Genomic DNA, 24,372 nt, shown 5'->3' with positions numbered 1-24,372 from the left:
TTTTAATTTTAAAAACTCTTTTTTACAGAATTACACAAATCCTCGGTGATGGTCCCTACATTCTGTCATGCAGCTGCTTCCTCACTCCCCTTGGTAGCACCTTATAAACCTCCTTAGACCTAAAGTCTAAAGAACACTGTTTGAAAACCACTGCAGTAGAACATAGTATATCAGGATCTTTAGGGGTGTGAGTTTATTTTCGTTTTAAAATTACATGCACATTCAAAACTAATGAAACTGTTTTCTTTATGCTTTTATTTGCCTCTAAAAAGTAACTCACCTACACACTATGCTAAATGAACGTTTACATAGTGATGTGCAGAATTATATACATTTTAATCAGTTTGAAATAAAAGGCATTGTAAATTATTTATAATTTCAATACTAAAACTGTTTCTTTTTGTGATCCTCGTATCTGTTTTCCAGACCGATTGGAAGGTGACAGATCAGAAGGCTCTGGTCAGGAGAATGAAAATGAGGATGAAGAATAATCAACTCTTTTTGGCAAGCACTTAGATGTTCTGAAATTTGTATAAGACATTTATTATATTTTTTTCTTTACAGTGCAATTTTAAGGTTGTGGTTTTTTGGAGTTTTTCCCTTTTGGAAGGATAACCTAACATTGGTTTGGAATGATTGTGTGCATGAATTTGGGAGAGTGTGTAAAACACAACTTGCAAAATGTTTTAAAAACTTTTTGCCGTGTATGGGAGTGCTAGAAAATGCAAAGTGCAATATTTCCCCTAACCTTCAGATGTGGGATCTTGGATCAATGTTGAAGAGTAATTTTCATTATAGTGAAAATATTGGTTCAAATAAATTTCTACACTTGCCATTTGCATGTTTGTTGCTTTCTAATTAAAGAAGTTGGTTGTTTTAAAACACCCTGAACTTGACTTTTTATTTAATGCCTTGCTGCTTTGACCACATTTTCTAGTCTTTTCAGTAGCATGAGAGGACTATTTTCCTCTATTCATTTCCATAGTATTTTCTAGATTTAAAAATCTTTTGACTTCATGGGATAATCACATAAAAGGGTTTTTTTCATCTCTTTCCAAAAAGTACAGTTGAACTCTGAACATAGGACTTGGGACACCATCAAAAATCCATGTTTAATTTGACTCCCCCAAACTTTAACTGATAGCCCATTGTAGACTGAATTATGGGATGGAGAATATGTATCTAGATATAGCACCAATGTTCACTAACCCTCCTTTAAAAACTTGGGGTTATGTAGCTCAGTGGTTAGGGCACCGGCTACATACAGTGGGACTGGCGGGTTTGAACCCAGCCCGGGCCTGCTAAACAATAATGACAAGTACAATAAAAAAATAGCCAGGAGTTGTGGCAGGTGCCTGTAGTCCCAACTACTTGGGAGGCTGAGGCAAGAGAATCACTTAAGCCCAAGAGTTTGAGGTTGCTGTGAGCTGTGACGCCATGGCATTCTACCAAGGGTGACAAAGTAAGACTATCTCAAAAAACAAACAACAAAAAAAGTTGGGTTTAATAGTGTTTTCTTGGGCATGGTGAAAAGTAGGTCATAAAATGTATGAATTTAATTGCCTCGGGATTTATGCAAAACACGTGGATGGATATTTCCAGGTGACTTTGGTTTGAGAATTTTCCAATTCTACAACAGTCTGCTCCTTCCTGCTCAGTCTCCTTCCTCTTTTTAGCCCTTGGAAAGGGAGGCTGACAATAGGATTATGGCTGCAGAAAATAAGGAAAAGGAGACATACCAACAAAGTCCACAGATCACAAGTCCAAGTACGAATTCACAACTTCCACAGCTATTAAGTTACTAAAAACGTTTATGAGGTAAACAAAACTATTCTAAGTATACTTGTTTATAAATACTGATTTATAATAATCCTAAACTTCTTTTAATCATTTTAAATAAAAAGTCATTCAGAGACTTCAAGTTAAAAGATTAGACTGGTTTTTTTGCCTTTTTTTTTTGGCCGGGGCTGGGTTTGAACCCGCCACCTCCAGCATGTTGGGCCGGTACCTACTCCTTTGAGCCCCAGGTACCACTGCTTTTCATTTTTTGAAGGTTGGTTTTTAACCACTTCTGCATCCACGAGTCATCATCAGAATACAACATAGGACTTGGTCCTTTAAGCATGCAGGGTCTTTCTACTGCTCTAAGCATGGTCTCTGCCTGGGCCTGTAATGCTCTCTGGGGTGGGCTGTCCTTCTGGGGGTGCTATCTGGCCTGTGATTTGTGGCAGTGGAATTTCAAAATGGTGATGTCAAAAAGAAAAACACAAGTGGCTTCTAATTCCTAAGCTATTCATACTGCTCAGGAAAATGCCTCCTGAGGGAAATGAGCACAGCTTTGTATACTATATTCTTTTAAAATTAAAAATGACCAAAACTGCTATTTTCAAAGGAATCACTTCAATGTATTGGAAGTACTTTGGAATGTAAAATATTTATTGGATACTTTCCCGTGAATCCAATCCCTTTTCCTGGGCCTTCAGTATTTTTAGGTCTGGCAAGCAGACCTGAATTATCCCCAAAGCCCCTTGGTTTACAATAGTTCTTCTACCTGTCCAGTGAAGCCTACTGGCCTGTTCAGAGATTAATGACTTTTAACTGCCATCCTCCTTGAGCCGTAAGTCTTGCCCCTTCCTTCCCTCAGTCCATGGCCAAGACCTGGAGTTTGGCACTGACTGACTTAACTCCCTTTGAAAGCCTGAGCAGTTTCCCTAGGCTTCCCTGGATTCTGTGTGTCCTCTCTCCCCGACCGTCAAGGATGTTTTAGCTCTTCTCTTTCTTGCAGGCATATACAGCTAATCACCGCCATTTTCCTTTCCCTCGGGGTGAAGACTGATTTCCCTCAAAGCCTAGAGTTACACCTTGGGTAATGGCGTGGACTCCCACCCCTGCCCTGCCTCCTTCCTCAGAGTTTTGGAGGGTTACAGATTCTGAGAACCCAGCCACCACACAGTCACGCTGTCACTGATGCAAGGAAGGTCAACACTCAATTTGTGCTATGATTTGGGACTTTACACTAGGCCCCAGGATTTGATAGCCACGTAGGGCAACGTGAATTACTATCTTTGTGCAAATAGGCCAGTAGCATAGAGGATCAGCATTTTTAATAGAAAAGCTCACTTCTGCTCCCCAAACCTCTTGATCCAAATGCTACTTAGCTTTTTCTCCCTCCTCTCTATTGCCCTCCCCTCCTCACAGCCCTTCTTTCCCAAAAGTCCTTTTGTGATACAACAAACATGACAATTCTATGGCAACAACCTATAACACCTCCGATCTAGATAACAGCATTTCAAGATTCGCACTTCTTATTATAAAGATGCCTGTAGAACAAGAATTGTACTCGCCCTACAGAGTTACTGAGAAGAAATGCCAGAGGCTCAGCTTCCACTACACCCCTGAACCTGTGCTGGGTGCTTCCCAAGGACCCTCTCCTGGAATCCATACCGTCACCCAAGAAGGGAAGCCCCTGTGTGTCCCCGTGTAGAAAAAGATTACCAAACCTCATCTTACAGCTAAGAAACTGAGATGCAAAGTTACCGAGTAACCTGTTCAACACCCAGCTAATCAGCAGCAGCTCAGGATCTGAACTCACAACCAGACCCACACCTGCACTATTCCCACTACATGGCATTTGCACCTAAGTGAAATAAGAGACAGTGCCTAGCACATAATCACTCAAATGTCCAACAGTAGGCACTCAACACCATGCTAGCAGCTCACCCCCTCTTGTACAGCCACTTCTTGCCCACAGCTCCTTTCAGACAAGATACAGCCAAAGCCTAATGCTGAACACTGTCATGAATGTACGCTGTGGTCCATTCAGAGGTGGCTCTCTAGTCTGCAAGTATCGATCTCATACTGTCCAGACAAGAAAAATATTCATATGGCTAAATGTAAACGGACCAACAATCTCTCATTGTTATCAAGGCACTTTTCCTCCCTCTCTTGTCCTAACCCAAACTTCCTTGGCCTATTGTAAATAATCAAGTTAGTTTCACTGGGTACTCAATTCTTTGCAAAAATACCCACCAGCAACTCCTCAAATGAGAAGCAAAGAACAGGCACTAGATGGCCCTTGTCTTACACTCAACTCTGCTTCTCTAGGAACAGTGGTTGGCTTAAAATCACGCAATGTAGTGGCAGTACCTGTGAACCTGAAAGGGAGTGACGCACATAAGCGCAAGAAGCAAACTCACTTTTTCAGGTTTATCCTTGGCTCTCCACGGCCACACTGCTGCCACCTAGTGTCTGCGATGCTGCTCTCCAGTCTTGGTGCCCCTGGCCAGGTGCACCTGGCTAGGTGTTGAACCGTGTGTCGTAGAGCGTGGCACTCCCAATGCCTTCTCATCCAAATACCCGTAAGCCTGATACCTGGTATCTGTGGCACAGCACAGGGACCCAGGAAGGTAGAAATCTCAATGAAAGAAGCAGAGATGGGCAACAGCCCTCAAAGTGGTTCTAAAACTAGAAGCCAACAAGTAACTAAATGTCCCATCTGCCACTGTCAATGTGGTTCCTCAGGACAGCCTCAGGCCTACCACAGCATGGCAGTTTACAGCAAATAAGCCTGGGTTTAGCGAGGGAAGTTGGGGTTTTGACCTTCGGCACTAACGTCCTCAGAAATGCCTGTCAGGAACTTCAGAATGTGTGGAGATTCTCTTTCCCTCTCTTCCCAGGCCCACCTCCCTCTCTCAAGCCAAGTCAAGGAAAATTTGAATTCCTGAATATATGCAAAATATGGTTCTAGCTGCCAATCAGCCTCCAAGACTTAGTTCGAACGATCCCTTACTTCATGGAGCCATCCCTAACTCCTTAGTTGGACATATCCAACTCTCTCCGGAGCCACTGATTTTTCTGTAATCACCACTTTGCTATTTATTAGACTCTTTATTGCCCAGGTCTCTCTCCTGAATTAGAGCAAACGCTTCATTCAGTGTTACTCAGAGCCCAGCTTTACCTCAGTAGATGTGTGGTGTCTGGTAGATGACTGAAGGGACCTCAGTGAAGTGGAAAAAAAAAAGGAAACAACAAACCCTTTTGTGAAATGTATTTCTAGATTGGTTTAGATTAAATCCTATTACATTCCAGCTAGTCTGAGCTTAGCTAATGGGGGACTGAAGAGGTCTTGGGATTCTTTCCCTAGAGCCCAGTGTAGCGCATCAGGAGAGCATTCTCCAACCCCTGGGTTTCAAGCCAATTTGCCGCACTCAAAAATGCCTAACCAACGACCCATCCCAGAGGTAAAGGTCTCTATGCACTATTCTACCTCGGCATACTAGCTATCAGGAATAGGGTCCCTTCAAAAACTACACGAGTGCTAGAAAATATATATATATACAGAATATATATAGAAAACGTACACTGCCTTCAACCTTAGGAATGCCACCCAGTAGTGAGAGCAGAGTCTTTATGACCTGCACATATCATCAGCAGGACCCACAGGTAAACTGTCCTCTGCCCCTTCCCACTCCCATCCAGAACCTAGGCCTGTGCCTGGTACCCAGATGACCCAGAATAATTGTCGATGGGTTTGATCACCTAAGTAGCAAGACCCCAAGCCTCACGAAAGGTCTTTTGTAACTAGGGAGCCAGCCAACCACTGTTTCTGCCACACAACAAAAAAAGACACTACCTCACCAGGAGATAGCTAGACCCCAAAGAAATAGAACAGCTGCCTAGTAGCAGCCACAGTGAGATCTCCTTGGAAGCTACTCTCTGCTGACCAAGGCTGGGAAAGCCCTAAACTTATTTTTTCCCAGGCTGAAGAACAGACCCGGGGAGATCCAACACCCCCCCCAAGTCACCACAGCAATGACTCCAAGGCCAGACTTCAGCTGCTGCTCCAGCTCCAAGGGAGTTCGAGTGAGGTCTAACCTGACAAATTACATTCCTGCTGCTCCACTTTCACTTTTGAGGCAGTGACCTTCTCCCTCCATGTAAGCATGTTGGTCTAGCATTTAATCCAGATGGAACTCTAAACAGACAAGTCAGACAAGGACACAGAAACTGCACCGGCCACACTTCATATGTCCAGCAGGAACTATTCTCAAAAGTTATACAAATGTTGGTCCATGGGTCTGCTTTTCGTTTTGTTTTTTGGTAGTTTACACGTTCCGAGAACATTGAAGATGGGAGCTAGAAATTAATAATCTTGGAGATTATTCAATACAATTTCCCAGTCCCTTTTCCCATTTTTACAGAGAACCTATAGAAGGCACAAGATGTCCCAAATGACGTGCCCACACACAAAGAAGGCGTTGGGTAAGAACCCCGGCTGCAGACTCCAGCCCAGTGCTCTTGCTGTCTTGGCTTATGCTGCCCGGGGAGCAGTGAGGGAGTAGGTCCTGTGGAACCAAGGCCAACTATTTTCATTGGTCACTCAAACATCACGCATGGAATCTATTCAGTGAGGCGTTCCCAGGGGAAGGGATTCCCTTCATTAAAAAAGTATCTATTTCCCTGTTCTGCTTGGCACCACAGTCCCATTAAGTCTTGGTATGTCCTAACCCAATGGATTTTTTTTTTCTTTTAAATTCTGGAAATGAAACACCTGGTATTTGCCCCTTCCTCTCATCTTTTATAGTGGTTTCTCCCTTCTTTTGAAATACCAAAGAATTTGTCACTAGGGAAGGGTGCAGGGCCTGGGCCCAAGGGCTGCCCCTCCTAGCACCAACAGGGGCACCTCTGAAGGCCAGGCCGTCAGCGGACAGTGTGGAAAGTCGCTCTACTCCCAGGGCTCTCTCTGCAGGCCCCTCAGTCTAGAGCTGATGACCCCACACTGCACGTATCAAGCACACAGCAGCCATAGGGATGGCGATGGCGCTGCCCCATGAGGAAGGGCTGCCAGCCAACCTCCTTAGTGCCTGGGAAGGGCCCCCTCCAGGGGCCTCTGGGACAGTATAGGCTGGATGTGGGTTGTGAGGAGGAAATGATCCACATGGTGGTTTCCTTCCCCATCTGCATCTTAGTTCTCCTCCAGCCCAGCTCCCACACAGCCAGGGCCACCCCTCCACCTGCTTTTTTTTTTTTTTTTTTGCTTTAGATGTTTCTGGTTCCATCACTGAGCCCTCAAAAAAGCCCATATGTGGTCTCACATCAGACACTGAAGTCATGGGCTGTGGGCATTATTTTCAGTCCCTTTCCTGGTGGCTGCACACCCGATGTTTCCTTCTTGTGTTGGTTGCCAGTGGTGCTCCCAGGGTCCTGGCACAGACGGTCACGCGAACCCCTCCGCAGCCGGCATCTCCAGCTCCAGCCCCAGTTCTCCCTGACGCATTCATCTCTGTTCCGCAGCTAAAATGTTCCCTTCTTCGATGCTCTGCAGCTGGAGCCTCTGACTCGCAAGAGTTCTGCTGCCTCGGCGTCCCCCAAAGCCAACCCCTGGGACATTCCGTGCTGCAAACAAGACCCCTGGCAAAGCCTCCTCCCCAAATAAGTTGATCTTGGCTTCAGCCTCGATGGCTTTGGCCAGGCTGGCTGCATAACTGTCCAAGGACTTGTGTACTTCAGCTTTCACATGAAGAATAGAGTTCTTGGCAGCTTCTGAGGGAGAAGGGAGAAAAACAGTTAGCTGAGGAGACAGGGGAAATGCCCGGGGGACTGCCGGACTTGCTTCAGGTGTGGGTTTGAAGCCAGAGTCCTCAGGGTAAAAGCCTTGACTCTTCAATTTTCTACCTGAGAAATTATAGAAAAGTTATTTTGTCTCGCCTCAGTTTCCTCATCTGAAAAGAGACGGTAATAAGATGCCTCTCGTTTCACAGTGTCACTATGATTGTTAAATGAGATCATTCTAAGATGCTTATAAAGGCCTGGTAGAGACTTTGTAGCATTATTCCTCAAAATGTTTACATCTTTGGAAGAATCCTCTGGTCCTCTAGTTCCCTGAAGCAGTGTGAAATCTATGGCTATAAACTTCCAAAAACTAAATATCACCTCTCTCTTCTCCATACTTGCTCAGAGCTCCCCCATATTTATGGAAAACCTCGGGGTTGGGAGGGACGTTAAAGGTTCGAGTCTCTACCAAGGATTAGGACGCCCTGTCAACTAAACGGACTGAAGTGAGAGAGGAAGTGGCTGTTCTCTGTTGCATGCACGGTTAGCATTAGCCTCACTGCCTATTTCTCTGGACATCTAGGGGGAGTAACTGATCCTCTCCTCACATCTTCTGGAGGGTAGGCAACTCACTCCAAAGGGGAAAGCACGGAGGGACCTCTGGCCGCCTCCACCTGGCCACTCACTCCCAGGGAGGGGCTCCCCTGGCAGGCCTTGCTCTCTAGCTGCCTGTAGAGAGGGTACTTTGGGAACTGCCACCTCCACAAAGTAGGAGTGATGGGGTAAGTCGGCCCTGTGTGGGTGGGGGTTGGGGAGGGTTCAGTTCACTCGTTCCCTAGAAGGGTAATATAAAGGCCAGGAGGCTGCCAGTCCCAGCTCTGTTCTAGAATTTGCTTTGCCAGAAAAGCAGCTAATCTGATTTTTTTTCTTTTCTTTTTTTTTTTTTTAGAGACAAGAGTCTCACTTTGTCGCTCTTAGTAGAATACCATGGCGTCACAGCTCACAGCAACCTTTAGCTCTTGGGCTTAGGCAATTCTCTTGCCTCAGCCTCCCAAGTAGCTGGGGACTACAGGCGCCTGCCACAATGCCCGGCTATTTTTGTTGTTGTTGTTGTTGCAGTTCGGCCGGGGCCCTCAGTATATGGGGCCAGCGTCCTACTCACTGAGCCACAGGCACCACCCAGCTAATCTGATTTCTACCTCTCTGACCTGCATTCACTCTGAACTCAGGGAGGGGATGGCAGAAGAGATGTAATTGATTATGAATCTAAAACTCTGATGGGACCCCTATTTATTTTCATAGTCAGCATTTCTGAAGAACTTAGATCGTGAAGTCCTCAGATGCCCCTACCACATCCCCAGCCATATCATGTTGATGGCTATCCTGACCTAGTTTGTGGGCATCCTCGGCAGCTCATTCATCACCCTCCTAATCAGCATGTTGGAGGAAAATTAACCCTGAGTTCCAGAGGCAACAAGGATGTGAGGGGTGAATTAACAGTGGACGGAGTAAAAAAATGTGGGAACTGGACAACCGCAGGGCCATGCCCCACACAGGACTCATGCGCCAGCTTCAAGGGCAACAGACAAGCAAGACGGACAGCTGCTGCCTTCAGGAAAGTAGATGCACTCGCTGGGACATTATTTCACTTCCACAGGAGGAAGTGAAGCTCAGAGGGGGCAGATTCAGATTTATAACCACACATCACCCATATGATAAACTACGAGAAAGAGGGCTCAGAGACCCTTTTGTCCACCAGGCAACCTCCTAAGGGAGGAGATGCGAATCAGAACATGGCCGGGTGGAGGGAGCCTGAAGCCTCAGGCGCTGCCGGCTCCGAGAGTGGGTGCCTAAGGACTCAGGTGAGAAGAATCAGGGTGGTCCCGGGTGGGGCAGGGAATTCCCCTATGATCCTTTCCTCTCCCCTGTTTGCTTAAAGCCATCTGTCACAGTAACCAACCTTTGATTTGCTCCACTTCATCCTCAAATGTCACCGAGCTCCTTCTCCTGGGTGGGCAAGTACAGTGGGAGGGAGGGTTGTCCTCAGATGTGTAGTCCTCCAGCAGCATCACGTCCGTCCCTAAGACAGAGGACAGGCTGTGCACACAGACCAGCAACACAAAGTACCCCCCCTTTCCTCTCTCTCGGCACCCCTTGCTCCCCTCTCTCCCTCTCATTCAAACCTATAACCAGGTGCAGCTCATTGCTCTGTGGCCTCTGTCCAATGAACACCCTGCCACCCTATTTCAGGGGGTTTGCAGACATCCAGGGGGCTGCCTCAGCCACACGGGAACTATAGCAGTGCTATCCAGGCTAGTGACTGGTAAGTCGTGGCCTTTTAACTTTGCAAAGGCTTTCGCTCACTTCCAACCACACAATAATACCACACGGCTGAGAGAATAGGACCTGAGACCCCTGTTTTACAGAGGAGGAAACTCTCTACAAAGGAGGGCACAGGAAAGCTGAAAAGTAAAAGCTGTGGCTGGAAGCCCAGACTCAGGGTTCTCGCCTCCAGGCCCTTCCCACCCACTGTGGGAAATGTCACTCCCACAGCAGGGAAACACAGGGGAGAGGCCGATGAAGCATGACAGTACCTGAGTCCTGAGAGCAGCTGAAGCCAGTGTCCCCAGTGCTGCTGCTGTGCCCCAGGGGCTGTCCACCTGCCATGAGCGCTGTGAGGTGTGGGGACAGGCCCAGGTCTGAAAGGCAAAGTTGGTATTGAAGGTGCGGTGACCACGCCCTGCCGAAGCAAGTGACCTTCCCATCTCGGTCCTCCCCACAGACTGCCCCACCACCACCCTCCTGTTCTCTCTGTTCTTGCAAAACTTGCTCTCAAGCCCCTGAAAGACAGGCCACCCTAACTGCTCCTGTCCCACTGTGTTGTGGCTCACTGGGTCCCCCCAAAGGAAAGCTCCTCTGACAAGGTCAAAAAACAAGGGAGGAGGGAGGGGAAACCCAAGGCCAGAGGCTTTAGAGAAGGTCTCCCAATTAAACAGGGAGAATTCAACCTCCACATTCACCTCCTGAAATCCTACTTGAATGCCAAAAACGGATTTTTTTAACCCAAAAGGGAGAGAATTTCTGGAAGCTAGAAAGCAGACAGGTGAGGGAAGTGAGCTGACCCAGGAAAGAGAACTGGCCTTGGCAGTGAGGGGAGCCCAGGAGGAGACAGACAGATTCCCACTAGCCCTGGCAGCTCAGGAACTGGGGGCTCCAGGGACAGAATGTCTCCACAGGAAGCAGCTGGGCCCTCCTGCTGCTCCCCAAATCTGGGCTCCAGGTACCTGACCTTATAGTGACAGGAGAGTGGAGAGAGTGACCTGCGGGTACAACTGAGTTAAGGTCACACAGTAAACACTGAGGGAGCAGTGAGAACCCACGTATTTAACAGGGGACCCTGGCCCCTTCTCCCGCTCCACCTGTGCTGGACAGTGGAGAACTCTTCCCTGGGAGAATCAACCCACCCTTGAGAAAAGACCTGCAGATACTGACAGCTTGGTGTCACGCAGTGGCCCTGCCAGACCACCCCACAATCACGGCTTCCCTGCGGCTTTCCTGCTAGGGCCGGGCTAGTAAAGAGAAAGGAATGCCGAGGATCACCAGACAAGCGAATGTCCTTAAAGACAGACAGTACCTTTCCTTAAAGACATTTTTTCTTTTTTTTTCCCTACCTCTGCATTTCTGCAAAAAGAAAAAAGAAAAGAAGAAATAGATCTCAGAGGAAACAATTCAGAGAGCTTATAAGAAAGCAAAACAAAGTGATAATTGGGTATACTCAGAAAGCAGAGAAAATAATGAATCCATAAAAAAAGAACTGGAGACTATAAAATAGGGAACATGGAGATAACACAAAGCTTTTAGAACTTAAAAATATGACACACACAAAAATCAGACCCCTCAGCTCTCACGAGGAAGATCTACCACCTAGCAGACCGAATGATCAGTCATCAAGGACAATCTGGTATCCTCCTACAGTGCTCTCACCGCTGAGGGAAGACCGCGTGCTTTACTTCCATCCTGATTCTTCCGAGAGTACAAGGCACCAGAACACACTCTCTCCCATCCTCCCTGGTGTCATGGAGGACATGGTGGCGGGGAGAGCAGCCCCAGCAAACTTCTCTCAGGAACCTCCCATTACTGTCCCTGACTAGGGATTGGGGTTGGGACTGGGACCAGAGAAGACCCACCCCTGCCCCTGCACATGACTGTCCCCTCTAGGGACTTGGCCTGACATGACTGGGCTCACAGGACATCTGGTTCGGGGAGTAGAGCCCTTGGGGCCATTCCCTGCCAACTGGGATGGCTGAAGCCACAGTGGGTTTTGGATGCCATCTCTGAGGCTGCGGTGAAAGCCAGGAACGTGTCTGGGTCTCACCAGAGACCCAGAGGAATCACTGGAGCCAGGCCCATGTGACACCACCGAAAGGTCGGAAGCAGGGTGGCCAGGAGTCTACCCTGTGTCTACCCTGCACTCACTCCTGGAGAGTGGACTCAGTTACCTAGGAGTTTTCACATGAAAGAACAATGTATCTACTGGGTTAGGCACAACCCAACCCCTCAGAACTTAAAACCAAAAAAAACAGCACAGAGGTGCAGGTCCCGGGGAACAGGTTTGTGGCTCCCCAGAGGCAGACAGTGAGTGGGTAAAGCCACAGTGCCTTTGACAAACTCTGGGGACACTGGTGTGACTCTGAGGTGAAGCAGGCACTTGGAAGCAACAAGAAGGCCTCCAGGTACCACTGGGAGAGGAACTCAGAAAAGCAAGGGAGGGAAATTCAAAGGCTCCTGGGCCTCCCTCCCCATCCTCTAGTCCAGATCCCTCCAGGAAGGATGTGGTATGAGGCATCTCCCCCAGGCATGGGTGAGTAGGAGTTTTCCTTCCAGAAGATACCTGGAAAGGCTCTTTCCCCAGTGACCTCTGCTCACACATGAGCCCCAAGGGAGACAGCATGGGAGAGGCTGCCCTCCTGCCCTGCCACGCCCCTGAGTGAAGGGAAGCTGGGCTCTCCAGCCCTGGCTGGAGTAAAGTGTCTGGACCCACATGCCCTTTCTCCTGAAGGCCTCTTCTTGGCTGCCATTGCCAGTAGCCACCTATCAGCTTTGTGGTTTAGCATCTTAAGACTAAACAATTGCATTTAGCTCCCCCTTCGGCACTGGAAGCCACTATGCACTCCAGTGCCCACCCGTCCACCATCAGGTAGCCCAGAGATCTCAGATCCCAGGTGAGCCCTCCCTGGGGGGAAAATGAGCCCTCAAAAGCAGAAAACATTTGGTGGCTCAGGGACTGCTAGCACCGTAGGGAAAACCTAACCTTCTGCACTTCTTTAGTTTGGGGACAACAGAATGAGAAAACCAAAATCCATTCCTTACAGCTCAAAGATACTAAGCTACTAAGTGTGCAATAAACGCCATCAAGTGCTCATCAAACTCCTAACATCCGAGTCAGCGGGGAGGCTCCAGATATTCGTGGAATTCTGTTTCCACGTATTCTTTGCTCATAAGCACTCTTTTAGGAAAGTTTATAATTCCCTTCACAGATTTCCTTGGTTACTTTCTAGCTACCCATACAAATAGAGAGGAACAAAACCAAAACAGAGGCTCCAAGTCATTTCTTTCTGGCTTTGGAAGAGACCTGATCATCCTCCTCACCCTGCTGAGGGTGGACCACGGACAGGGAAAGTGAGTAGAGTTAGGAATCTGCAGCAGATCAAAGCCAGGCCCACAGAGGGTGCCTTGCAGGGTCCGGGCAGCCCTGGCTCAGACAGAGCCACCAGGGAGGGACGTGAGGTGGCAGCCTGGGCTCTCCCTCCAGATCAGCAGGACAGTCGCATTTCTGGCAGGAACAGCACAGGCTGCTTTGCTCCCCGACTCTTGCTGACTCCTGCCACCCTCCTCCTAGGACAAGGACCTTCAGGGAAGAAGAATAAAGATTCCCTTACACCCATTCCTGGGAGAGGCCAACCATTCAGAACCCATCATCCCACAAGCCCTTCAACCCAGAAGCATCCCACCGCACGCCTTCCCCTAAGTGAAGACGAGACCGCCGGCTGCCTCGGACTTGCCAACCTAACCACAGCTGGCGTTTCCTGCCTGTCCTCACGGCCTCACCAACTCTTCTAGGAATATCACAAGTGACTTGCATGGAAAACTTGGCCCCAAAAGCACATGTTCCTTTTTGTTCTATCTACCCTTTTCCTCCTCCATTCTCTTTCCTCATTTTTTTTTCCTTCCTCATTCTTAACTTCAACAAAACATAAAACGTCTATTATTCCTTCCCTAGAAGACAAGCGGTTTTGCAAAATCTGAATAAATAATCAGTGAAATGAAGTCAAATACCAAATGTACTCCAGATCACAAGTCATGCGTGGAAATGTGGCTTTGCAACTACCTGGCAGGGGGTGGGCATTTCAGTGATTAAAATACTGGGATACAGAGAGGTCTGCTCTCCTATGGTCAAAACAAAAAAGTCTCAGGCTTCCTTCCTTTCTCAAGAAATAACACTCCATCATCCATGAAATAAACCAGTGGTGCTGGTGTTTTGTGCCACATGGAAAGGGCCTCCTGTCATCACTGCCACTGAGTATTTATAATTAACTGTTGTTATTTCTTTCACCCTTGTGAGATGGAGGATAGAAGACTCCTTATTTTACAAAAAAGAAAAATGTATGAAAGTAGTTTAAAGTCATTTGGCAAGAGATTAAACCTGCAAACTGGATGCCCTTAACATTTCTCTTCCAATGGTTTGGCCAGGGATGGTCTCCCCTAAATGTGGACCTAAAAATCCAGCTACTTCCCTTCAGAACAACACGAGAATAACTGCTGGAGGCCAAGACCCACCAGTGCATGCTGAAAACACTGGATGAGAGCTGAAGGAGAAGTAGGACATTTACAAAGAATCTGCTCTGTGGTATTTATTAATTACAACAGAAAAATTAGCGACTTTACAGTGGAGAAAGCTGGCAGACTAAAGAGACCTCCGCTAAGAGATCAAGGGTAGCATCACCAGTAATGAGGCATTTGACAATGTGCCCCGATGGGACACACCAACAAGGCTCGTGAGCCCTGTAGCATTCTTGCAGAAACATAAAACCTCACTCTAACCTTCAGAAGGCATCACACAAACACAAAGTGAGTTACACTTGTGTGTTACCTTGTCAGGTATTTTGCACTCTGTGCACAAGTGTCATGAGTGTCAAAGTGTCAATGTCATAAAAAGCAGAGAAATTGTCCAAAAAGAATTGTCAAAGATTAAAGAAGACAAAGGGGGATATGACAGCTAAAACCATGTCAAAGGACAGTGAAAGGGCAGAAGGAGGACAGTAATGGGGAAATAGGTGCATCCCGGATCAAGTCTGTAGTTAACAGCCCTGTCTGCTGTTCACGCCTTAGGTCTGATGACTGTGCTGTGGCTCTGCAAGATGTTAGTTAGCACGGGAAGAAGCTGAGTGTGTGGGAATTCTTTGCACTATTTTTCCATCTTTTCTATAAATCTAAAATTATTTCAAAATAAAAAGATAAAAAGAAAAAAAAAAATCTAACACCTGACTAGAGTAATTCCTCTGGGTCTCATCAACAGTGGTAGGACCATGTCCAGACTCCTACCTGCATGTCTGAGCCTGTCACCAGATGGGAAGTGACGTTGTACACACAATATGGCGACATCTCAGTGGAGGCCAGGGTAGAGGATGGTTGAGGAGAGGAGGCAGCTTCTCCTCCAGCTGTCCCCTGAGGTGGACAGGAACCAAGGACAAGAGGAAAGACTGAAGGAAAGGTCTTGCCCAGAGGAGGTAGCCTGGTCCAACACTGGGACTCTTTTTCTAATAAAGAAGTAACTACACTTTCAAGCCCAGCAGGCCGTGGTTGGGTTTCAGGAAACACATTTCTGAACTGTGACATCTCCTAAGTCTTTCGGGATACACTTCAGGGAGCCCTGCTACCTCCTTGTCAGCATAGCCTTGAGCTGTTGAGTGATGGAAAGCTCTCCAGGAATCACAGGGATACTCTAGAATGTTCCTTCTCCAAAGGAAGTTCTGTGCTTTGAGCCTTGAGGCCACAATCAGCCTCAGGGCTCAGCCTTCCCCAGGCCAGTATGGCCAAGAGGACCACAGCGCACATGGGCCTGTGAGGGCACATCCCTTTCCTAACAAGCTCCCCAGTTACCTGTGATCCTGTTGGAAATGCTGAAGAGCCGAGAAGTCCTCTGCCGCTGCACAAATGGTTCCCGGTAATAGCGGTCCCCGAAGCACATGCCCAGTAGTTCCTTGCGAACCGTCTTGTTCCAGAGTCCATAGATCAGTGGGTGGCAGATGGCGCTGGTAAAGGACAGCCATGTGGCCCAGGTCTCCAAGGTAGGGGAGACAGAGTTCTTCCCCCAGAGGGCCTCGGAGGTGATGACAACCATGTAGGGGCCCCAGGTGACCATGAAGGCACCAATGACCACCAGGATGGTAATGAGGGCTTTGCACTGGTTGGCCGAGTAGACGACACCCTGAAAGGCGTTCCGCCTACTGCCCGAAGAGGACGTCGAGGTGCTGGAGTTCTTCCTCCCATTCCTCTGGGCATCCTCCTCTGCGATGACCACTGTGCCACAGTGCACCTTCCGGGCCTTGACCCTGGCCACACGGAAGATGAAGCCATAGCACACCAGCATGACCAGAAAGGGGAGCAGGGCACACCAGATCTGCCAGAAGGCAGTGTAACCAGGGCCCCGGTGCCAGGCAGCCACACACATCCACTTGAACTCATCAAACTCCACAGGTGACCAACCAAACAGGGGTGGCAAGCAGCCAATGAGGGAATGAAGCCAGATGTAGACAAGTGCCATCACAGCCCGGTTCCCTGTGATCTTCATGGGATACACCATGGGGTACAGGACAGCATAGTATCTAGGAAAGAGTGGAGGGGGTGAGCGAGCAAAGTCAAAGGGAGAGGCCACACCGGACGGGCACCCACTGCTTTCCCACGTAGGAGGCTCGTTGGGTATCTCCCACCCGACCCATGGGGTGAATGCTTCTAAAAGCAGCACCCTCCCCCAATCCTCAGGCAAGTGATAGACTGTGCCACCCTTGGCAGCTCTGCAGCACCCTTCCTGAGTGAATAGCTGGACACCAGCAAGAACACAGGGCTCAGACAGTCCTGTTTCCGAGTGGAGGACACCAGAACCCATTCCTATTTGTGGGTGTGGCTAGTCCTGAGGCCCCTAGGGGGTCCTGGGAGATTGTGCGTTGAGCTGGATCAGTTCTGCTATTACCGACATTAATCCATTTAGTTCAGTGTCCTGAGCCAGTGATGCTGAGGACTACAGGGTTCGATCACTTGGTGGACAACTATCTACTGAAGGCCTGCTCCATTTGCCCAGCACCACGCTGTGTCCTGGAAATGCAGGCATAAAGCTGTGGGGGAGACAGACACACGGCCACACTGCCTCCTCACCACTCTGAGCAGAGGTATGTCTTCACCTTCATTTTACAGACAAGGGCACTAAAGCAGAGAAAGGCAGAGGAAGAAACAAGACCCAGGGCAGGCAATCGGACTCTGTGATGCCCAACACACGTGCCCCAACTCCCTAAAAGCCGTCTCGGTCCAGAGCCCGTGGACCAGAGGGCCACTGACTTGATGCTGTCAAGACAACAGGCCAGGGCACTACTGATTCAAATTGGCGGTCCCTTCATTCAGACTGGAGGGCCAGAGCAGGTTCCCTGGGAGAGATGACTCTCCAGACTCGGGTTTTGAAAGGCGGAGGATGCTGGCCCAGGACCAGTCCAGGCAAAAGGCTGGCCTTGGCAAGGCACAGAGGTGTACATGAACACTGGCTCAGCACGGAAGGTGCAGCAACACAGAGTGCAAAGGGACAGAAGAGACCGGGTGGCCAGGTGCCAGGGCGCAGAGCCTTGTGGGCCCAGATAAGGACTGGCCCTTTAACTGGAATGGGTGGGAGGACTCAAACTGGGAGGTTGAAAGGAAACCACCACCCACCCCATCCAGACATTTTATTCAAGGGAAATAGTCCTTTCCCATGAGGGCAATGTGCAGAAGGGATGGGGTGGCCACACTAATAGTGCCAGGTACAGCCAGGGTATTGGGAAATGACCATGGCTACAAGCCTCACACATCACGTGGGAAGCCGCCTCCTCCACTGGGACCTTCCTGAGTCACCCTTGGGTACCAGACACTGTAGTGCACATGCTGACCAGAGGTGCTGCCTCCTCCATGGGGTCTTCCTCAGCAGGGGTGAGCCTGAGGCTGCAGTACCTTGGGCTGGAGGGCAGGCTGAGAGCTAGCTTGGAAGGAGACTGCTTCAGTGCGGGGCGCCTGCAGAGGGGATTGTGCCTGAGATTACGGTGCGGATCACAGAATCACTGCCTGATGACCCGAGGGAAGGTGACTGCTGTCTTACACTGACATCTGGGTTTGCATCTTGCCAAGGCACATAACCCAACGGAAAAAGCAAGCCTTTGGAGTTGGAAATCAGAGTTCAGATGGGCTCTCTGATGTCTCCAAGCTGAAGGATGTCAGTAGTTGACTTAGCGTCCAGACCTTCAGTTCCTGAATCTGTAAAATGGAAATTATAGAACCTCCTTCACAGGTTTGCTTTGGAAGGAATGGTGCACAGAAGGGACAGGTCACACTCACCCCTCCAAGGCAGTGGGGAAGCCTGTGCCCTGCCTGGCCATTGACCTTTCCCCGCCACCCTGGGGATGGAAGCTCCACATTGCTTGCGCTCCTACAAAACTTCCACAGGGGGACACTGGACCCTTCTGAGGCCCAAGCCATTCCGGTGGTCTCCTCCTTGCCCCTTGTCCTGCTGAAACATCATTCTGGCAAATGAAAAGTGAGCGTTCACTAGGGTGGGACTGTATGAGGGGACAGGGTATAGGAAGGTTCCTTCACTTTCAAAGAAAAAAAAAGATTTCTACTTTCCTCCTGTCCCTTTAAAGGGCACAGGTGCTCCAAGCTCAGACACCTGGAGGGGGTGGGGTGTATGGTGGGTGTGGGAGGCGCAGTCTGGTGACTGTTAGCGGTCCTGGTCCTTTGACCAGCCTTGTCTGACAGCCATAAAAATGATTAAGATTCCTAAGCTGTCCTCTGCCAGATTTCCTTCTGGCTCTTCTCAACACCCACTTATTATCATTACTTTCTAGCAAGACTTCTTAAAGGTAACAAATGATGTTTATGTCTCTCACTGACTAAGGTTCCAGTGGGACGTGGTGGTGATCTCTCCCAAGCTGAGTCCACAGTCCTGTCAGAACTCTGGGCGATGGACTCTGGTGCTGCCTCCATCAGCGTCAGTCTCCTAGAATCCAAAAAGGCCCGTGGGACACAGCCCTGCCAGCTACGGCCATGCGCTCCAGGGTTACTCTGTATTTAGTATTGGAGGGTAAGGGGCAGGGGAGTACAATTTATATACATTGAAATGCATGACTCTATACCTCTATTGAGATACAGAACTTTCTCACATCTTCCCAGAAAAAAATAGGTTTACATGTTCTCTCAATCATAGATCTGCAGTTTGTTTTTTAAGCTAAAGCTTCACGGAGACCTAGTTGCAGATTCAAAGGGAAACACAGAACTAAAGCAACTCCCTGTACCACTCCCTGTGAGTTAACACAGACCCAGAAAGAAGGGCTTTCTTTGGCTTTCTCTATTCAATCTTTTCTCTAACAATTTTTTTTTTTTTTTTGAGACAGACTCTCACTATGTTGCCTTTGGTAGAGTGTGGTGGTGTCACAGCTCACAGCAACCTCAAACTCTTGGACTTAAGTGATTCTCTTGCCTCATCAGCCTTCCAAGTAGCTGGGATTTCAGGCACCCGCTACAATGCCTGTTTTGGGTTGTAGTTGTCACTGTTGTTTAGCAGGCCCAGGCTGGGTTCAAACCCGCCAGCCCTGGTGTATGTGTCCAGCGCCCTAGCCACTGAGCTACAGGCACCAAGCCAACAATTCATTTTTAGACATGAGTCCCACCATGATGCCTGAAACCACAGGAAGGTTTCGGGATGTCACCTACACATTTATACAAATGATAAAACATAACTATAGTCCAGAAAATAGAAGGGAAGAAGAGATAGAGGGGAGGGGAGAGGAAGGTGGGAGGAGGGAAGGTCTTTGGGGGGACCTCACCCAATGTGCATGATGCCACGGTACATTTCAAAACTATTAAGAAAAGAGTATAATTGTGATGGCTGTGTTAATCAGTTCAATGTAAGCATTTCACATTTATATCAAATCAGTACACTGAACCCCATAAATGCATCAATGTACACAGTTATGATTTAATCAAAACAAAACAAAAACAAGATTTCATGATGTCCTGTGTAACTGGAAAACAAAAACAAGATTTCATGATGTCCTGCAGCACATGGGTGTTCCAGAGGCTCAGCAATCCTGCCACAAGACTAGCCACTTTGAAAGCAATCCCTATTTCTAAAAAGCTGTCGCAACCAAAAGCACAAATGAAATCTAAGCCAATTCTAGCTACCTTGGGGCAATACATTAGCTGACACTGAACAGTCTCCTAGAATTCTTAGTGATCTTCGCTACACATCCCATTGTTCTGGCTACTCTTATGTACTGAAATACTATTTTAGAAACCTGGAGTTTCACCCATGGAAAATGGAATGAAAATCCGAGAACTATTTTACATGCACCTGACAGCCTAGCCGCTTCACAAGCACATTATAGGCGTATCCACAGTGACCCTCTTCATGGGTCACATGGCATCCCCAGGAGCCTGGTTTAGGATTGTTGACACCCAAATATGATTTCACCCCAGGCAGCCTTGCTTTTTACTTTCTGTCTTTACTCTCCTTTTATGAGGCTACAAGACAGATGCCTTGTACTCAGCTATGTAATAGTCTGATAATTTCTTTAGCTGGGGCTCTCAGCTGGGAACCCCTGGGGATATCTGGCAATGTCTGAAGATACTGTGGGTTGTCACAACTAGGGAGGAGTTCCTGGCAGCAAGCAGGTGGAGGCTAGGATGTTGCTGTAGGTCCTACAATGTTCAGGACAGCGCCTCACCACCAGAATTGTCCGGCCCAAAATATCAATAGTGCTGAGGTGGAGAAACCTTGGACTGGTGAAATCATGATCATTTCCATGAACATAGAAATAGTAGTTGGTCCAGACAATTTGTGTTTTTAAGCCACCCGAATGACCAATAATGAAAAGGAAATTGCATCTGCCATTAAAATATCCAAAGACACCAAATTTTACAGCATCTATATATTTCAGTCACAAAGATCGGCTAAAGCAATGTGCAAGGGAAGAACGCCAACTCGTGCAAGGGAAAATGAGCTATTTCCCAAAGATAACCAGGCCTTGATAACTTGCCATCGCAGTGAGGCAAGAGTCCTTTCTCCCCCAGCCGCCCTGTCACTGGTAACCCTGCAACCAGGCTGTGGGGCCTGAGGGGCCTGGATCAAGGCTCTAGGGGGACGAAGCTGACCCATGTGGCCATTTCCCCCAGGGCTCCGACTGTGTCAGACACCCCACACTCAGCACACACCCCATGCACTTCCACTACATTCTGTCTATCCTAATCCTCTGCATTCTCACAGCATCTTAAAACATCCTAGTGTCGTGTACGTATCACATGGGCCGAAGATAGCACATGCCTGCCTCTCGCACACTGCGAGCTTATCCGCATGTTCATTCATTCTGTTCAGCTGTGTATTCCCAGCATGCACCACCATGCCAGGCATATATTGGGTGCTTAATACGTGCTTAACAACTGAATAAACAGATGCTGCTCCTTCAGTTGGAAGGGCCCTTTCTACCTCTTGCATGTCTGTGTGATCCCACTTGCTACTTAGGACCTGGCTCAAACACTACCCACCCCCCTCCTCCAGAAGCACTCGGTGCCTCACTCAACAGCAGCAGCAGCTGGTAGTGCTGTCCCTGGCAGTCACTTCTCTGTGTTAACATCAGCATTCGCAGGTCAGCTTCTGCCACTGAAGAACCATAAAGCCCTAGTGGGCAGACCTCTTCATGCACGTATTCTACCACCCCAGAGATTTAGCACAGGGCCTTTCCAAGAGGATATAGTGAACAAAAACTCCCATGGTCAAATAAGGCCCTGAAGTAGGTGAACCCACTAAGATGATGCATTTGATGGCACGATTTGAGAGTCTGTCTCATTTGCTGGTGGGAAATGTCACTCTCCCTTCTTTAGCCCCTAGAGCTAAGTCAGCAGCTTACAGCCTCCTGCAGCCACCAATGCTGAGAGCTAGCACTAACTCCCCAGCATCCACACGTCCATGTGAGGGACACTGAAAGACCAAGCCCCATCTCTGCGATGGAGCTGTTAATCCTCATAACACATTCCACAGGACCCAGAGCCCAGGAAGGGATGTTCTAAAATTAATGATTTGTTTAAAAATAGACATTAAAACAACAGTGAGATCCCATTCCTTCCCATTGCCAACAAACTTCCAAACGGTTTTTTTTTTTTTAACATTATACAGTCTTCAAAGGATACTGATGAATGGCTGCTGGAGTGCACATCTGCACGGCTTTCTGAAGGGCGATTTGCCGTTTAGATAGCAAGAATCCAGTAAGTGTGTCTATCCTACTGAAAACACAGCGAGTCCACAAACATACAGGTTCCTCAAACCACTGGGCATAATATAAGCTATTTGAAACCAACAAATCCAGTAATAGGGGACTGTAAAAGTAAATTACGGGACATCCATGGAGCGGAATACACATAGCCATTAAAAATCACGTTTTTGAAGGGTCTTTGTAGACGGAAGGAAATGCTCAGAATCATGTGTTTAGTTAAAAAAGTCACAAAACCATAAGTTCCATGAGCCTATTTTAAGAATTGACTATGTACAACCAAAAATTACTAGAGACAAATATGCTGAATACATAGTGATTGCTTATGGATTGGTTAGATGATGAGTTTTTCTTATCTCATTCATTATTATTTGCTGCATTACTTTTATTATTGGAGGAAAAAAAAAGACATACAGAGAAGCTGTTCTTAAGAAGTTCAGCCCTTGCCAGTGATGAACCCAAGAGAAGTGTCAGCAAAATCCTAATAAACAAGGGGTTGGAAACCCACTGTCAAGCCCATGAGACCCATGAGCCTACATCTGACTGCACGATGCAGAAATCAAAAAAATCTGTAACATTTAGGGAGGGACACTGGCAGGGCCAGCCCTTCCCGTGTGCCAGCTATACTGAGCGGGGAGCTGCCCCGGTGTCTAGAAGTGCACGCAGCCTCTCCCAGGTGTCACCATCTTCCTTCCCCCTGTACTGTGACGAGTGATGAAGTTTCTGATTTGGGCAGCACCCGGACAAGCTCAGGCCAAAACCAAAACAAGCCCCAGCAGGCAGCACTCTGGGGAGACAGAGAGGCCGAGTCAGGCCCAGGCCCCAGCGCCACTCCGCCCCTTTACCTTCCTCACCTTCCATTTCTCCATTGTTAATTGGAGGTTCCTTGAACTCTTTTTTTAAGCATTGGAATCTCTTTAAACAAAAAGAAAAAACTGTGCAATATAAACAGGTAAAACCAGATATGCCTGGCTGCGGAGACAGAGCAGAGGCAGAACTTCGCTTGCTCATCCTCCCTGGGACAGGCCCCTGATGCTCTCTCTAGGAGCTAAAGCTGTCTAAAAATCACTGTACCCATCACTCTGTGACTTTCCAACTCTCTAAGTCTCAGGCAAGCTTACCGGTCGATGGCAATGATCCCGAGGGTGAGCATGCTGGCCGAGCTGATCAGCAGGTAGAGGAGGGCAGAAAAGTTGCACCAGACCACACCAAAGATCCATTCCCTCCGAATGCAGCTGGTCACCACGAAAGGCAGCACCAACACGGACAGCAGGAAGTTGGACAGGGTCAGGCTGAAGACGAACTTGTTGCTTAGAGTGAGGAGGTAGGACTTCTTGTACAAGGTGACCACGATGACCAGGTTGCCCAGGCAGACAAAAATGGTGATGACAATGATGGCGATGAACTCGGTGACAATGACACCCCCTTCACCAGCCTCCTCTGCAGTAAGGTTATGCAGCTCCTTGCTGTGGCCAAGGGAGGAGCTGAGGCTCATGGTCAGCGTGCCCCGGTATGGGCTGAGCAGAGCATGCTGGACGACTGGAAAAATAAGATTCATCAAATCACATCGTCTCCACTTAGAGAAGTGAAGTGCTGTGCCCTAGGCCACCAGTTGGTCCAGAAACTCTCAGCCTGTTGTCTCCACTCAAGCCCTACATAAGCGACCTATCTTCTATACCCAACTCTGTGTGCAACCCACGGGTCTCCCTGAGGGGTTTCTTCCCCTGTCTGAACTACCCTAGCCATTTCCCCAGGGCCAGTGGTTCAGAACCTTTGATGTGCTAAGAATCTCCTGAATGCCAGTTCAGAAAGCTGACACTTGAGCTCCACCATGAGATTCTGGTCCCATAGATTCCAGGTACAACTCAGGAACCTGCGTTTTATTCACCCAGGAGGTGTGCCATATGCGCCTACATTGTGCCCCCCTAGGTAGGAGCTTACCAAGTCTCCCTTATCCCCTTCCCCCCTACTTGAATTTAATTGTGCTTTTCTCTTGTGAGGGCCTGTAGTTGTTCATCTATTAGTTTCAAATTAGCATTGAGTACACTGGATATTTGCTTTTCCATTCTTGAGATACTTTACTAAGGAGGATGTTCCTTAACTCCATCCAGGTAAATACAAAAGATGTAAAGTCTCCACCTTTTTATGGCTGAATAACACTCCATGGTAGGAACCTGCATTTTAAACAAGCACACTGGGGCAGGGAGCTTGCCATGGAGGGGGAGGGCAAGCATTAACTGTAAAGGGTTAAGTGGAGGCACCA

At 48.2% G+C, this 24,372-nt stretch overlaps 2 protein-coding genes across 9 annotated transcripts in view; one reads left to right on the top strand and one right to left on the bottom strand.

Moving 5' to 3' along the window:
• The window catches only part of DCAF6 (DDB1 and CUL4 associated factor 6), a 132,916-nt gene extending 132,034 nt beyond the window's left edge, over positions 1–882 (top strand). For all 8 annotated transcript variants that reach the window (XM_053605973.1, XM_053605980.1, XM_053605978.1 and 5 more), the window contains one exon: positions 427–882. In XM_053605973.1, the coding sequence (XP_053461948.1) occupies positions 427–491 (65 nt within the window). In that variant the 3' untranslated portion in view covers positions 492–882. The remainder of the gene's footprint in view (positions 1–426) is intronic.
• GPR161 (G protein-coupled receptor 161) overlaps positions 610–24,372 on the bottom strand; it is a 49,112-nt gene continuing 25,349 nt past the window's right edge. The window contains exons 2-6 of the mRNA XM_053605981.1: positions 23,231–23,648; positions 15,712–16,436; positions 10,146–10,250; positions 9,512–9,631; positions 610–7,542 (exon numbers count right to left, since the gene is read on the bottom strand). Of these exons, the coding sequence (XP_053461956.1) occupies positions 7,277–7,542; positions 9,512–9,631; positions 10,146–10,250; positions 15,712–16,436; positions 23,231–23,604 (1,590 nt within the window). The 5' untranslated portion in view covers positions 23,605–23,648 and the 3' untranslated portion in view covers positions 610–7,276. The remainder of the gene's footprint in view (positions 7,543–9,511; positions 9,632–10,145; positions 10,251–15,711; positions 16,437–23,230; positions 23,649–24,372) is intronic.

Source organism: Nycticebus coucang, chromosome 10 (genome assembly GCF_027406575.1).
Source record: "Nycticebus coucang isolate mNycCou1 chromosome 10, mNycCou1.pri, whole genome shotgun sequence".
NCBI lineage: Eukaryota > Metazoa > Chordata > Mammalia > Primates > Lorisidae > Nycticebus > Nycticebus coucang.
The sequence above is the reverse complement of the archived record's forward strand: the minus strand, read 5'-3'. Positions and strand labels throughout refer to the sequence as shown.